Source organism: Esox lucius, chromosome 1 (genome assembly GCF_011004845.1).
Source record: "Esox lucius isolate fEsoLuc1 chromosome 1, fEsoLuc1.pri, whole genome shotgun sequence".
Taxonomy (NCBI): domain Eukaryota; kingdom Metazoa; phylum Chordata; class Actinopteri; order Esociformes; family Esocidae; genus Esox; species Esox lucius.
Window position 1 is genome coordinate 29,415,223 of NC_047569.1, and position 15,356 is coordinate 29,430,578.

The 15,356-nt window shown below is 42.8% G+C and overlaps 1 protein-coding gene across 4 annotated transcripts; it reads left to right on the top strand.

Annotated features, from left to right (window-relative positions):
• The first annotated feature begins 2,163 nt into the window (after nucleotides 1–2,163).
• Nucleotides 2,164–13,933, top strand: tp53i13 (tumor protein p53 inducible protein 13). Of its 4 annotated transcripts, XR_829020.5 has the most exons (10): nucleotides 2,164–2,643; nucleotides 3,218–3,295; nucleotides 3,498–3,533; nucleotides 3,658–3,716; nucleotides 4,011–4,089; nucleotides 4,743–4,871; nucleotides 5,100–5,282; nucleotides 5,424–6,105; nucleotides 6,224–6,405; nucleotides 12,495–13,933. XR_829020.5 is itself a non-coding variant. In XM_010893761.3 (9 exons), exons 1-9 carry the CDS (start codon nucleotides 2,548–2,550, stop codon nucleotides 6,331–6,333), a joined length of 1,452 nt encoding a protein of 483 aa, XP_010892063.2. In that variant the 5' UTR covers nucleotides 2,164–2,547; the 3' UTR covers nucleotides 6,334–7,209. The 4 variants fall into 4 exon arrangements, 3 of the variants coding, with proteins under 3 accessions (XP_010892063.2, XP_019903457.2, XP_010892064.2); XM_010893761.3 differs by lacking the exon at nucleotides 12,495–13,933 and having other exon boundaries at nucleotides 6,224–7,209; XM_020047898.2 differs by lacking the exon at nucleotides 12,495–13,933 and having other exon boundaries at nucleotides 2,164–2,435; nucleotides 6,224–7,209.
• Nucleotides 13,934–15,356: the final 1,423 nt, after the last annotated feature.

Here is a 15,356-nt window from a genome sequence, read left to right on the forward strand (position 1 = left end):
AAAATGTTCTGGTTTTCCCGGAAACTCAGAAACTCCCGGATACAATTTACAAATTACTTTATGATGGAAATACCCATGGATATTTTATTATTATTAATAATAATAAATGTAGTTATTTAAAGCTTGATAGTGAGTTTCCAATAGGTTAACGACTCATGGGAAGAAAAAATATTTCTTATGATGGAATAAATAAAAGCCTAAGCCAATACAGTTGAGTTGCGTTAAGACATTTGAAGGTTAACCGTTTGTAGATTCCGGGGTGTAATTTAGATTTCATATGTGAGGGGGGCAAATCTTTTTGCAAATACCCATTGTTTTGGAATGGGATGTCCAACATACTTTCGGCCATATGTTGTATGTGCACTGATGGACCCAACATCTCTTTGATTTTGCTTGAGTAAACACGTAAAATACTGCTAAATACTTACTAAATATTACTTAGTTAAGATATTGTCTGTGATATGTGCTCTTAGTGATGAGCTACTACAGACCTCTGTATTTCAATCTGTGTGGCTGACATAACCTCACGTCCCAAGCTCCACACCAACTCTCTGGAATGACTACACTCCTGGTCGACTCAACATCCTTCTGGTTCTGCTAATATGAGCATATAAGATATGGGCTAAACATTTTAACATTTTGTTTAAGTTATCCACTTTTATAGACTACTGCTATGCAGCAACATTTCATCTCAGCTCGGTTGACATTTTCTCCCTGGCTGTCTGATCCAGCTGTGACAGGGAACGTTAGCTAACTTTTCAAGAGGTCAACTATAAGCTTTAACAATATTTTCTGTCTATAGCACTCACTTTGTCTTTGCATAGACAAAACGTCCGAATGTCTAACTTAAGTCTCTTCTTGCCTATTGTTATCTTGGTGCTAGCTGTGAGTGAGGTGAACATAGTGTTAATGTTAGACTTAGCTAGCTAGCGAACAAAACGTTAACTAGGAAGCAATATATTTTGCAGCTATCGTTAGTATATAACGTTAGTCAAACTACACCTAACATGGTTACCGGTCCTCAAAAACACTGTTTGATAGAATAGCTAATTATCTACCTTATTCATACGTTATGTGAAATAGCTAAAGGTAATGTCAGATTACCGAACTTTCATGAGCCAGAGATCACAGTTGCTAGTAGCAACGGAAGTCTACAGCACGGTGCGCATAACCTTTCCAGCAGCTACCTCAAAGCAAAGTGCCTGCGTGTGGCCAGAAGCCAGTGTGAATTGAATTACGCAATTGCTTAACATCCTGCCTCCGCACAAAGTTGGAGCTTCTCTTATAATAGAGTTCTGTTGATAATAAGTGGGTGGGGGTGGGGGGGGGGGCAAAATGCCAAATTCCCTGGGGCAATGTCCCCTTAACTGCATTGGGGCAGAGTCGCACTCACAGCTTTGGGACAGAGTCCCATTCACCATGTTGGGGCAGTGTCCCATTCACCATCCTTAGGCAATGTCCCCTCACTGTATTGGGGCAGAGTCACACTCACAGCTTTGGGCAATGTCCCCTTCACTGTATTGGGGCTGAGTCGCACTCACAGCTTTGGGACAGAGTCCCATTCACGATCAGGGTGGCTCCTGTCTGGAAGGGCTGGTCTAAAGTTTCAGTCACGCAGAGATTCAGAGATGTGGATACATTTCAAACCTAGACTGAAGAGGGAGACAAAAATACTGCTAGCATCGAAACTGACATATGTTTTGCACTTAATAGCTTTAGTTCCTTGAATGAAAATGGAATTAACAAAAAAATAACATATTATTCCAAATTGTTTGCCCTAAGCTTTTGGCTTTCATTTGGGTTTTGAGTAATTTGACAGAAGTAAAAAATTGCTTTCAGTAGAGGCCAGTAGAGAATACTACAGCCGGAAAAAACAGACATTCATAACAATACTAATGATGAATTATAAGATAAAGAAAACTTCCTAGTGGATAATATATATTTTTTAAATTCTTAGAGGAAAGAAATTAAAATAAATGACTCATTTTTATTATTAGAATAAAGACCACATTATATAGAATAAGAGACCAGTGCCTGCAAGACAAGAATTACGAAATGTCAATGGTTTTGTTATTATTTGGCTCCACCTTGTGGAATAAATTAGTAAAAATCACAGACTATATTTATGTCCCCTAAGCGTTGCCGTACCTAGATTGTTGAACTTTTTGCATGGAGTGAACTACGAATCTTTACCAAGCTAGCTGTGTTGAGAACCAACATCAACGAATGACAGTTCCGTGCAAGACGGTTATGTGAACCGTATGGTGAATGAAAATTGAATATTGGAATTGTGTATACGTCTATAGCTACAAAATCACCAATGTCTTGGTGTGCACTGGATGTTTGACTGCAGTACCAACCTAGAGAGCTTTTGCCGTAGCCTGCGCTAATGGCTCTGTCCGTGGGAGATACTGGGATCGACATGGTGACTAATGGTAATTTTTTGAATAATAATGTTTTAGTTAAAGATATGAGTCTGAAAGCACATCCCTGAAGATCATTGGGGGACAGTGACTGGCGCTCCTATCATCCATTGTGAGGATCAGAATGTCTCGAACCGCCGTGACTCTACTGTCCGGAGTATGGCTGTGGCTGGGTTTGTTTCCCGCTTGCGCGACTTGGAAAGTCTGTGACAATGGCAAGGTAGAGTAATAATGGACTCTTTTATGATGCCACTTGACTTTGTCTTATCTGCTTTATGTATAGTAAAAAGACAATCTGGATAGCGTAGAACAACCTTAACCGAACATTCAAAATCACATTAATGTTATTTATTAACAGTTTCTTCAACAACCGGTGAAGGCGAACAGCGAAAACATTACTTGCGGACCATTTTCAAAAATGTAAAGTTACGAAAGTAAATACACAAAAAAAATACACAATAACAAGAGCAACAATATTGGCACCAGAAGTGCTAAGCAGTAGTTGCTAAACAAGTTCATATTGTAGATAATAAACAGCAGCCGCAGCACAGTATGCTTGTGTGTACATGCTGAGTTTGTATGTTTGTGTGTGTGTGCGCGTGTGTGTGTGCAGGCATGCAGGCAGTGTCTAGTGTGTGAGCATGTAAAGAGAGTGCGAAGAAGGGGGGCAAATAAGGAAATGTTGTGTTTTGATAATCAATGATCATTTGGCTGTCATGTTCAACAGTCACATCACATGTGTGCGAGCGCGGAGGGTCTGTATGGCTGTATGATTTGTTGTCTGTGACTGTCAGTTGTTTCTGGAGAGAGACCTGCCATCCTCAGCTGTGTGGGAATGTCCTGTGATCGCCTGGCCAGAGTTCAGCACCCAGGTATCCATGACCTTCATCCTACAGTTACACCCACAATACAGACTGATAGTAGACCAGTGTACAGGTCAATTACACGTCCACTTAACGAGTTAACCTGAGCTTTGATGATAAGTCATTACTCTTTGTCATGTGGCTTGCGCATATCCAAGCAAACCCATTGCTAAAACACAGCGTGAACCAGGTTTCTCACGTCTGTCTACAGAAGCTGCCCAGGATTGAAATGACATATTCTGCCCAGGTAAACGCACCTACTGGTCACGTTTCCACAGAGATGTGTTGTAGACCTAAACGTGCAACAGACCGGGTCACCGTGTTACTTCAGATGCCTAACAGTCAGTCCTCTCTCCACATCTGACCCGCAGCTGGCCGACCACGTCTGCATGGACACACCGATCACCTACAATCAGACTGTTCCTAACAGGTACTGGGCTACGCACGCACACACAGGGACCGACGGACACACACGCACCCTAGAGGGTTGTATCAGAGTACACGGCACCTGCACCCAATCAAATCAAATATGACGTCGTATTACCCCGACAACAGCTTCTTTTTTTTTTGTCCCGCAGTTGTAAATATATAAATGTCTCATTTCTCATGCAGATCTGTTCATGTATAATGCTTGTTAATAACTGTTGTGTGTGTGTTGATGTAATAAATGCAATGGTTGTCGCTCACTGCGCTGTCACTAACCAGCGTGGTGTTTTCTGCATAGCGGGGCTTCCCGGCCAGTGGCAGCAGAGAGTGGAGAGTACCTGTACTGTCCCCCTCAACGCTGGATCAACAACCTGCAGGTAACCAGGGATGCCCAACCAGAAGGGCACAACATCTTTGTTATCAACTCCTCTTGCCGAAAACATCAAAACACACAACAGACTCTTCAGTCAGGAGGTCTTTGTGTCTGGTGTCAGCCAGGCTAACTCTCTTCCTCAGTATTGTGTAGTGAATTCTACTCGATGAGCCTCGGAATATTCCGGAATACCGGAATATTAGTCCAGTATTGCCATAAGAGACTGCCCTGTAATTTCATGTTATTAGTCCAGTATTGCCATAAGAGACTGCCCTGTAATTTCATGTTATTAGTCCAGTATTGCCATAAGAGACTGCCCTGTAATTTCATGTTATTAGTCCAGTATTGCCATAAGAGACTGCCCTGTAATTTCATGTTATTAGTCCAGTATTGCCATAAGAGACTGCCCTGTAATTTCATGTTATTAGTCCAGTATTGCCATAAGAGACTGCCCTGTAATCTCATGTTTCTGGTCCAGTATTTTCATTAGAGACTGTCCTGTAATCTTATGTTATTATTCCTGTATTTCCATTTAGAGACTATCCCTGTAATCTCTTGTTATTAGTCCAGTATTTCCAATAGGGACTGTCCCTGTAATCTCCCAAGTTATTAGTCCAGTATTGCCATTCGAGATTGTCCTGCCTGATGTGTTTGCAGCATGGAGCAACCGTGTTTCTGTACCACCCCTGTACACCTGTCTATCTTCGGAACCGTCTGTCAGTCCTGGCCCGCTCCTGTCTGTCTGACTTCGTCCTAACGCCGCACCCTGACCTTAGCATTCTCAGAGTGAGTCCCAAAACCCACACGTTCCAACCCCTCAGACGTTCCGTGATGTCTGAAGACAGCAGGCATGATGAAACGAGACGCCAGATGGCTCCATGTCCCAGTGGGACAAGATATTCCACACCTTCAGATTGGCCTGTTGGTTCAAGGGAACAATGGTGAATTGATACAGAGTCATTTATGTGTCTACTGATCATCACATCCCCAGTGACTGATGTTTTCCTGTTCAAGCCGGTGGTGCTGGTGTCGTGGGGCCGCGGGCTGCAGCTGTCCCAGGTGACCCCGCCGGAGGTCTGCGATTGGCTGCAGTCGACAGTCTCAAGCAGGAACCATGGCAAGGCGAGTCAGAGCAGGAAGTATAACTTGCTGTTGACCCGTCCTGCCGATCACAGCCGTGTGGATCCAGAACAAAAGGTGAACCCGAATATGAGGAACAGGCTTGGTTTTTAATTGGCTCTGCTTTTTCTTTGTTGGTAAAGTTTCAGCTGCTGTAAAGCAGGACAACACAGCCCTTAAACTGTGATCCACTGACGGAGATATTGTGTTCCTCATCAGCGGTCTCTGAAGCAGTGCTGTGAGGAGACCCTCTCCCTGCTCCTGGATGCGGGTGGGTTGGAGGAGGGCTGTGCAGGAGGGAGGGTTCGCCACAGACGGACTGCAGACCAGAAGCGAGGCGCCTCAATAAAACCTGAAACTCAGGGCCCTGCCCGAGGCGCACGGGGAGACAAGGAGAGGGCAGTCAAACAGAATCAGCCTCTCAGCGGAGAAAACAACACTAATGAAAAAGTACAGCGAGGCAAATTGGAACCGACAGGCTCTGCGAAACAGAACCAAGCCGACGACAAGAGGCCACGTGGGACAACTGGTGACGCCCTGGGGAGGGATGTGGAGGACAGCCGACCTGACGGAGGGCGCCAGCACAGTAAACCTCCAACCGAGAGGAGAAAGCCCTCGCCTCAGACCGCACCCGAGCTGCCGGCTGTCGTCCAGGCTGGCAGAGCTGACTGTGATGGCACGGAGTGCACTGAGGGCGGCGCTGTGCCCGTGGGCGCGGGGACCAGCGGGAGGACAACGGCCACCCGGCGGACAGACGAGGCGGTGTGGGCGGCGGCGGCCGTGGGCTTCCTCCTGGTGCTCCTGGTGCTGTCCGTTCTGCACACGCGTCTCTACCGGCAGTGGCGCACGATGCCCAGCATGTACTGGCACGACCCAGGACAGGACTATGACCTGGTGGCAGGTATGGACACAGACACACACATATGCCATCTTCTACAGCTAAGCAGTGTTCTTTCTGTTAAATCTCTTTTTACAGTAGTTCTGATAAGGTGTTTGTCTCTCTGTTTTGTGCCCTTCAGATGTCCGCAAGAGGCTGAAGATGCCAGGGAGGAGGAAGAGGAGGGTGTCTCAGAGTCGGAGACACGAGTGTGTTCTTCCTCCCAGCTCCAGCACAGACGAGGACGAGTAGAAACGCTAAATCCTCTCATCCCTCCCCGTCCATCATCCTGGCTTAGTCATGTTCTAGAGACGAGGAAAATGGGTATGGACACTGGGACTAAAGCAAGTCTCTCCCACTGTTCTCGTCATGGTGCCATGCTAAAGAAAAAGCGTTTTTTATGGATTTATTTAATATTTTTACAAGAATCCAAACAGATTTGTCTTCTGTTGGCAGCAGTTTGGAATATAGAATATATTTATTCTGTCATACAACACCATCATACAAACAACCGTCACTCATTCAGACAGCTCACTTTACACTAACCTAGATCATTACGGTATCCTAGATCATTATGGTATCCTAAATCATTACTGTAATATATAGTATAATCTTGCCATGTTAGTTAAATGCTAACCTCATTATGGATTTGGAGACTGCACCTATTTAAAAAGAAAAGAAATTCAGCTCTGTAGCATTTTGGCTGATATGTTTCATGTGAGGCAAAGAATTAGATTTTTATGTGAAGGTACTTATGCACTTATGCACATATGCTATTCTTTACTGCATGTGGCAAATCTCTATATTTGAACAGGTCATGAGTATGTGGACACATTAACTAAAAGTTGGTTATACTAGTCAAACATTTACAATATTCCTAAGCCTTAAAGGGGCACTTCAGCCACTGGATGTCTTATTCCTGTGAAATGTCAATGCTTTTCCTCTTTCTAAACTTCTACAACTACGTGGAGACAAGGCGTGTAGAACACATCAGTGTTTTCAGTACAGTTGACTGCTTTATGTAATCTGCTAGGAAATTGTCATTGGAAAACATTTCCACTGGTGAATGTGTGTTGTTATTGTTTGTTGATGTGACATAAGCGGGACAAACACCCTGTTTACCTGTGAGACCTGTTGTCACGGTTACTATGGGTACTGGCACCAGGCAATCTAAATGTGCAAGAGCACTTTTTTTCAGTGTTTTCTTGTAAAAAGCACAGCCAGGCACACCACACCACATGGGCATGGTCGACGGTGGTGTTTCAAAAGTAACTTCTTTGTACAACTGCTATTTTGTTAGGGAGGTAGTATCTTCGTTTGCTATGAATTCTGGTACTAGTGGTATTTTATGAGCGTGTCATTGTTAGTAATCCGTATATTAACTAGTCGTGCTATGGTGAAATGCACCTTTAATGACAACACCAAGCTTCTGATCCTACAAACATGTTGGTATACAGTGGGGAGAACAAGTATTTGATACTCTGCCGATTTTGCAGGTTTTCCCACTTACAAAGCATGTAGAACCACTCCAGGACCTTGAGATGCTTCTCACAGCCAATCCTTAGTTGCCCTGGCTGTGTGTTTCGGGTCATTGTCATGCTGGAAGACCCAGCCACGACCCATCTTCAATGCTCTTACTGAGGGAAGGAGGTTGTTGGCCAAGATCTCGCGATACATGGCCCCATCCATCCTCCCCTCAATACGGTGCAGTCGTCCTGTCCCCTTTGCAGAAAAGCATCCCCAAAGAATGATGTTTCCACCTCCATGCTTCATGGTTGGGATGGTGTTCTTGGGGTTGTACTCATCCTTCTTCTTCCTCCAAACACGGCGTGTGGAGTTTAGACCAAAAAGCTACATTTTTGTCTCATCAGACCACATGACCTTCTCCCATTCCTCCTCTGGATCATCCAGATCGTCATTGGCAAACTTCAGAGGGGCCTGGACATGTGCTGCAGGATTTTAATCCATGATGGCATAGTTTGTTTCTAATGGTTTTCTTTGAGACTGTGGTCCCAGCTCTCTTCCAATCATTGACCAGGTCCTGCTGTGTAATTCTGGGCTGATTCCTCACCTTCCTCATGATCATTGATGCCACACGAGGCGAGATCTTGCATGGAGCCCCAGACTGAGGGAGATTGACCGTCATCTTGAACTTCTTCCATTTTCTAATAATTGCGCATACAGTTGTTGCCTTCTCACCAAGCTGCTTGCCTATTGTCCTGTAGCCCATCCCAGCCTTGTTCAGGTCTACAATTTTATCCCTGATGTCCTTACACAGCTCTCTGGTCTTGGCCATTGTGGAGAGGTTTGAGTCTGTTTGTGTGGACAGGTGTCTTTTATACAGGTGCAGTTAATGCAGGTAATGAGTGGAGAACAGGAGGGCTTCTTAAAGTCTGTGAGAGCCGGAATTCTTACATGTTGGTAGGTGATCATATACTTATGTCATGCAATAAAATGCAAATTAATTATTTAAAAATCATACTGTCTCTCACAGTTGAAGTGTACCTTTGATATACATGCTTTGTAAGTGGGAAAACCTGCAAAATCGGCAGTGTATCAAATACTTGTTCTCCCCACTGTATTTCTTTTTTTGGATTATTTAAAAAAATAATACAATAGATGTTTTATCCAACGGCTGTTTTAATTAGTTTGAGTTGGGGTTTTTCCCTAGCTTTATTTTTACAGAAATCAACGTTATTTGGGTCCATAATGGGGCAGTTGTTATTCTGTTCATGTGGAACATTCGATTCCTTGGAATGCTGTTGTGTTTTATGGTGGCAGGAAAAGTATTTCACCCTTGCCTGTTTTTTATTTTTTTATTTGCGTATTCTTGACACTGAATGTTATCAAATCTTTGACAAAAAACAAACATTAAGACGACCTGAGGGAACAAATGGTACTTTATTTAAACCCAAACAGTGTATTTCACAATATAAGCCTGAGGGCTGTTCCACAAAGGGAGATTAACCTACTAAGATTGAACTTGGGGTTATCAAGGAAAGACAGGGTTGACACACTCTGATTGCCTAAATTGGGGTTAAACTGTACTACGAGGGTGATTAAGATTTCGGTTAGTTGATTCTGTGTTAACTAAATTGGAGTTTGTGTGTGTTCTCTAACAAGAAAAGGAACCATGCAAGCTTACAGTAGTTCAGCCAGCCCACAATTAGAAAGGATGCATGTCATTGCCTTCCCTGGATTTGAATCTGGGTCTGCCATGTGTAAGGCTGTGTCTTTAACCACTACACCATGTGTTCAGTGTTTATATAGGGGCTCAACATTAGATCATTTTGTCACGCATTAACTTCATGCCAAGTTTGAATATTTTACTAGACTCCATTAAGCATTGTGTTATACTGACTAACGTTTCTTATTAAGTTTAGCTCCACCATAAATAGCATATGAATTGTATGGCTTTTGCCACTGGCCATTTTAACAGCTCATTAGCCAGTAATAGGTTTACTAGTATGTACTGACTTACAACTTGGAATAGTCATAAGAATTGAGCAATTGCTAGCAAGATTGACAATTAACTTTACACAGCCAAAGCTATTTCATTTCATGGCACAACAACGCTTGTTTTTCTTTTATTTGTGAATGACATTGATACAGTAACTATCAATATATAGTATCTTACAAAAGTGAGTACACCCCCCACATTTTTGTAAATATTTGATTATATATTTTCATGTGACACTGAAGAAATGCCACTTTGCTACAATGTAAAGTAGTGAGTGTACAGCTTGTATAACAGTGTAAATTTGCTGTCCCTTCAAAATAACACACAGCCATTAATGTCTAAACCACTGGCAACAAAAGTGAGTACACCCCTAAGTGAAAATGTCCAAATTGGGCCCATTAGCCATTTTCTCTCCAGAGTGTCATGTGTGAATGGGGAGCAGGTGTGTTAAATTTGGTGTTATCGCTCTCACACTCCCTCATAATGGTGACTGGAAGTTCAACATGGCACCTCATGTCAAATAATTCTCTTAGGATATGAAAAAAAGAATTGTTGCTCAACATAAAGATGGCCTAGACTATAAGAAGATTGCCAAGACCCTGAAACTGAGTTGCAGCACGGTGGCCAAGACCATACTGTGGTTTAACAGGACAGGTTCCACTCGTCATGGTTGACCAAAGAAGTTGAGTGCACATGCTCAGCGTCATATCCAGAGGTTGTCTTTGGGAAATAGATGTATGAGTGCTGCCAGCATTGCTGCAGAGGTTGAAGGGGTGGGGGGTCAGTCTGTCAGTGCTCAGACCATACGCCGCACACTGTATCAAATTGGTCTGCATGGCTGTCGTCCCAGAAGGAAGTCTCTTCTAAAGATGATGCACAAGAAAGCCCGCAAGCAGTTTGCTGAAGACAAGCAGACTAAGGACATGGATAACTGGAACCATGTCAATGTGGTCTGATGAGACCAAGATAAACTTATTTGGTTCAGATGGTGTCAAGTGTGTGTGGCGGCAACTAGGTGAGGAGTACAAAGACAAGTCTTGCCTACAGTCTAGCATGGTGGTGGGAGTGTCATGGTCTGGGGCTGCATGAGTGCTGCCGGCACTGGGGAGCTACAGTTCATTGAGGGAACCATGAATGCCAACATGTACTGTGACATACTGAAGCAGAGCATGACCCCCTCTCTTCGGAGACTGGGCCGCAGGGCAGTATTCCAACATGATAACGACCCAAAACACACCTCCAAGACCACCACTACCTAGCTAAAGGAGCTGAGAGTAAAGGTGATGGACTGGCCAAGCATGTCTCCAGACCTAAACTCTGTTGAGCATCTGTGGGGCATCCTCAAAAGGAGCGCAAGGTCTCTAACATCCACCAGCTCTGTGATGTCGTCATGGAGGAGTGGAAGAGGACTCCAGCGGCAACCTGTGAAGCTCTGGTGAACTCCATGCCCATGGAGTTAAGGAAAATGTGCTGGAAAATAATGGTGGCCACACAAAATATTGACACTTCGGGCCCAATTTGGACATTTTCACTTTGGGGTGTACTCACTTTTGTTGCCAGCGGTTTAGACATTAATGGCTGTGTGTTGTCTTATTTTGAGAGGACAGCACATTTACACTGTTATACAAGCTGTGCACTCACTACTTCACATTATAGCAAAGTGTTATTTCTTCAGTGTTGTCACATAAAAAGATAGACTCAAATATTTACAAAAATGTGAGGGGTGCACTCACTTTTGTGAGATACTGTAGGTGATGACTGACTTTTTCATTAAATTAAAATATGAGTGATGGAAACCCCTCCACTTTTACTGCCCAAGGGGTTGTGATCTATAGTACTGTATATTACCCCACAAAGCATGCACAGATGCATACTTCGAAAATCCACCAGAAATAGTTGCACATTTAACCTTAAACTGTTTTATTTTAGGCTTACTATAACGTAGCTACTGAAGGATGTAGCCAGCGGAGTTTTTGTCTATCCTGAACAAATCCTAATGCATAATGTTTTGTGCTATTTCATTTCATGGCAAATAACATTAGTTTTTCTTTCATTCGTGAATGACATTGATACAATAACTTAAATATAGGTGACTATAAAAGACAAGAGAAACGGGAAATCTCCCCTCTTTTACAGCGCAAGTGGTTGTGATCTACAGTACCGTTTATTACCACATAAATCATGTATGGATGCATACTTCAAAAATCCACCTAACATAGTTGCAATAGAACCGTAAACAGTTTTATTTAATGGCTTACTATAACAAAGATACTTAAGGTTGTAGCCAGCAAAGTTTTTGTCTATGTTGAACAAATCCTAATGCATAAATTCCTGTAATTGCGGCGAAGCTCGAACACGGGTCCCCTGCATGGCAGTTTTCTCCCAGGGGCGCTCTAATGGGGATATGCGTAGTCAACGGTCAGTCGCACGGATCACCCTCGGGTTTCCTGTGGGGAAAAAAATTATATGTACATAGGCCCAGCCTATTAAAAATAGACTAAGTATTCTTATATTGCAAATGACCTGCGATCGAATAAAAAATACTCTTTGATCTTTAGAACGCTTGAATGGTCAGGGAGAACAACAAATGCATCCAGCAGTTTAGTAAGAACAAGGCATAGTGTTTTTGTTCAGATGTTCAGTACATGAAGCGTCCGCTGGAAAAATATCGCAAAGCAAGGCACACTGTAATGTAAACAGTGAGGGCATTACTCCGGCGAGTAGCATTGAAGGCGTCTGGCCCTAGAAGCCAGCATACCTCGGGTAAAACGGTTCTACCTTTCGGTTGTACGTTTTAATTGAGAAGTTACCCCCGACGTCACAAAGGTACTCCTGGAGTTATCTGGACAAGACAGTTATCTCGCTTCGTAGCACATCGACCTGATTTAATTGGTCAAGAATGGTGTTTGTGTTGTCACGTTTGGATGATGATTTGCTTCCTCCACCCTTGAAGGAACCATAAATTCTGCTCTGCATCAGAGAACTCTGGAGAACGTCAGGCCATCTGTCCGTGGGCTGAAGTGCACCTGGGTCACGAAAGTCTACATCAAAATGACTTACAGTAGAAGCAACATCATTTATGTTTGTGCGATGGTCAAAATGTCTGGACCCAAACCCAATTGTGGTGTTATGGCAGGACCTGAAACGAGCAATTAATGCTCAAAGTTGCTCAGTGTGCCAAAACCCTGCCTATATTCCTGTCTATTTCAATAAAGAACACGTGCCTGATAGAAGCATATTTCAATAACTGTTACTAAAGAAATATGTATGAACATTGCTTAGATACCTTTTATTACATTTTAGATATTAGCTGGAAATCTGATAACATTCAGGAGTAAAAATAACACCTGACTTTGGGTGAATACATTATACAGCACAGTAATAAAATAGTTTATTTTAAGAATTATCAATAAAATAAAATGGAGACATTGCAGGGTCATATGTTGATTGTTGCTTGCACTATGAATTGTAAGCACATAGTTCAACCACAAAACACAGACATTTGTTCCCTGTGGAACAGAAGGTGTACACCCTTATATGAGAACAGAAATGGAATGCTGTGCTGGTAAAAGCATTGTATGCCAGCAGAAATACCCTGAGCAGGCTTAAAAAAAAATCTAAAACACAGATTTTTTGACAGAGATAGGGTTATATTTCTGATTATATCTGCTTTTGAGTATTTTGTTATTTGTACATGACTTGCCCCCTGATCTGCAATTTGATGTATTTTGTAAAAATATACTTGCCGGCTATATTTTGTATTTTCAGTCAAAAGTATTTTTCACTTCCTTTACAATAGTCCTAACAGAAATGTGTTGCAGTTTTAGAATAATACCCAGCATACATTTGTCTAAGATGTGTTGAAGTGTTTAACGCCATACCAAATTGCATTATGGTAATTGGTGTTCATAGAGACACACAGAACTCTGTAAAGTTTACAACACTTATGTATGATAATAGGACATTAGGGTTAGGGACTGAATTTCACAAATTATCCCAAAGAAACACAAGCACACCACTGATGAGGTTGCAATGGTGTAAAGCTTAATCCATCCTACATCAATCAGTGTTTGGCGGTCCAATAGAGACTACTAAACATTCTTTGGCTCTGTCAAATAATAGGTGCCCAACACAATATGGGAATTCAGGGTGGCTTCAGGCTTCCAGGTGGCATTCATTAAAATATTAATTAAAGACATTAAAGAAATGTGTCTGGGTCTTTCAACTTAAAGTAGGCTATGTCTGAAGTACCCTATAGAGAGAATGTTTTCATGCTGGAGTTTGTGACGCCAAGTAAGCTATTACTACATAATGAGCTTTGATTAAAACTTAGAGTTAGGACATGAAAGCAGCGCTAACAACCTGTGAAACCATTCACACTTAAGAGGACAATTGAACACTAAGAGCAAGTACATGAACCCGATTGAGACAGAGAGCAGGAAAGACAAAGTGAAGTCCTTTGTAGGTTTTAAACTCTCGTACAAACAAAATTTAACATGTTTATGTATTTATTTATGACAATTCATTTGTTTTTATATTGTTTTATTACAAATGTACAGCTTATGAGTTTCCATTACAAGTCACCTGTTTTTGCTTAAGTCATATTTGTCTTTCTCTACTTTTTACACGTTTTACTTTCACTGATAAAAGATTTTCTCCCATCACCAATGTCCCACAGAAAACAGTGCAGAGCCACTGGCTGAACAACGTGAGAAGTGTGTGTGTATGTTGCATTTGGGATGCGTTTGTGAACGTGAGCACGACATGGAGGCATACTGAACCTTCTAACATTCACACTAAAAGGGAACCCTATGCTAGGTGTCCACTAGGAAGATCTCCTGTCAGATGCACGCGAAAGCAACTCCAGGGGCCGTCATTGTGCACGCGGAAGCGTCTCCAGGGGCTGTCAGCGCACGCGGAAGTGACAGCTAAGGGGAAGGATATGGCGGCGCGCAATGGGCTCTATTCCGTCAGAACTGAGATGATTACGAACCTGTAGCAGAATCCCTCCCAAAGGCCTGAAACCTGCAGCGGAAAAACTAAACTATGAAGACATACATTTTTCTCCCAAACACAATAATAACATAACTATAGCTTCATAAAAATAGCATGAAAAAATACATAAGCTAATATATAAGCCTCGATTCTATAAATGGCTTTCTGTGGGAGGTCAAAGGACTCTAATGGGGGAAGATGCTATACTGGCCATGTTAGGTAGAATGATGCAGAGATATCATCCACCCAGGCAACCCATCAGCTACAACATTGCTGTAGTAAGCCAGTCATGCAGACGATTAAAGACAAACTCAACGGGAACGTTAACGGGGAAGATGCCCCCCCCCCCATCAGATGTTCTGGACCACTGAGAGCAGGCGGTTAGTGAGGTGTGGCGTGGTGGTGGGGTTCTACAATGCCGTGAACACCAGGGTCACATCCATTCAAACACACGCCCTAGCAAACATTTCTCAACCGCTAACAGAAGTCAACAGTTGCTATTAAACGTCTCAAAGTGGACCATCCCTGTTTCAGTCAGTTTTCATCTTAGTACCCACTGATGGTGACCCAGGCGAAGGACGATCGCTGCTCTCCTTAAAGCAAACAAAAATAAATGCATGGAACACTGTGGCTGACACGCGTCACATAGCTAAGTGTGACCATCGGTTTGTTCAGTAAAACACAGGGTAACGTGCAGTCTGTTGTTTTTACAAAACGTTTGTTCCCAATCCGGCTAGTTTGCCCCAAATTGGCAACTTAGTGTGGTTTAACATCTAGCTTTGTACTGATCCCACTGTAGTGCCTTTGAGATGAGATTTGT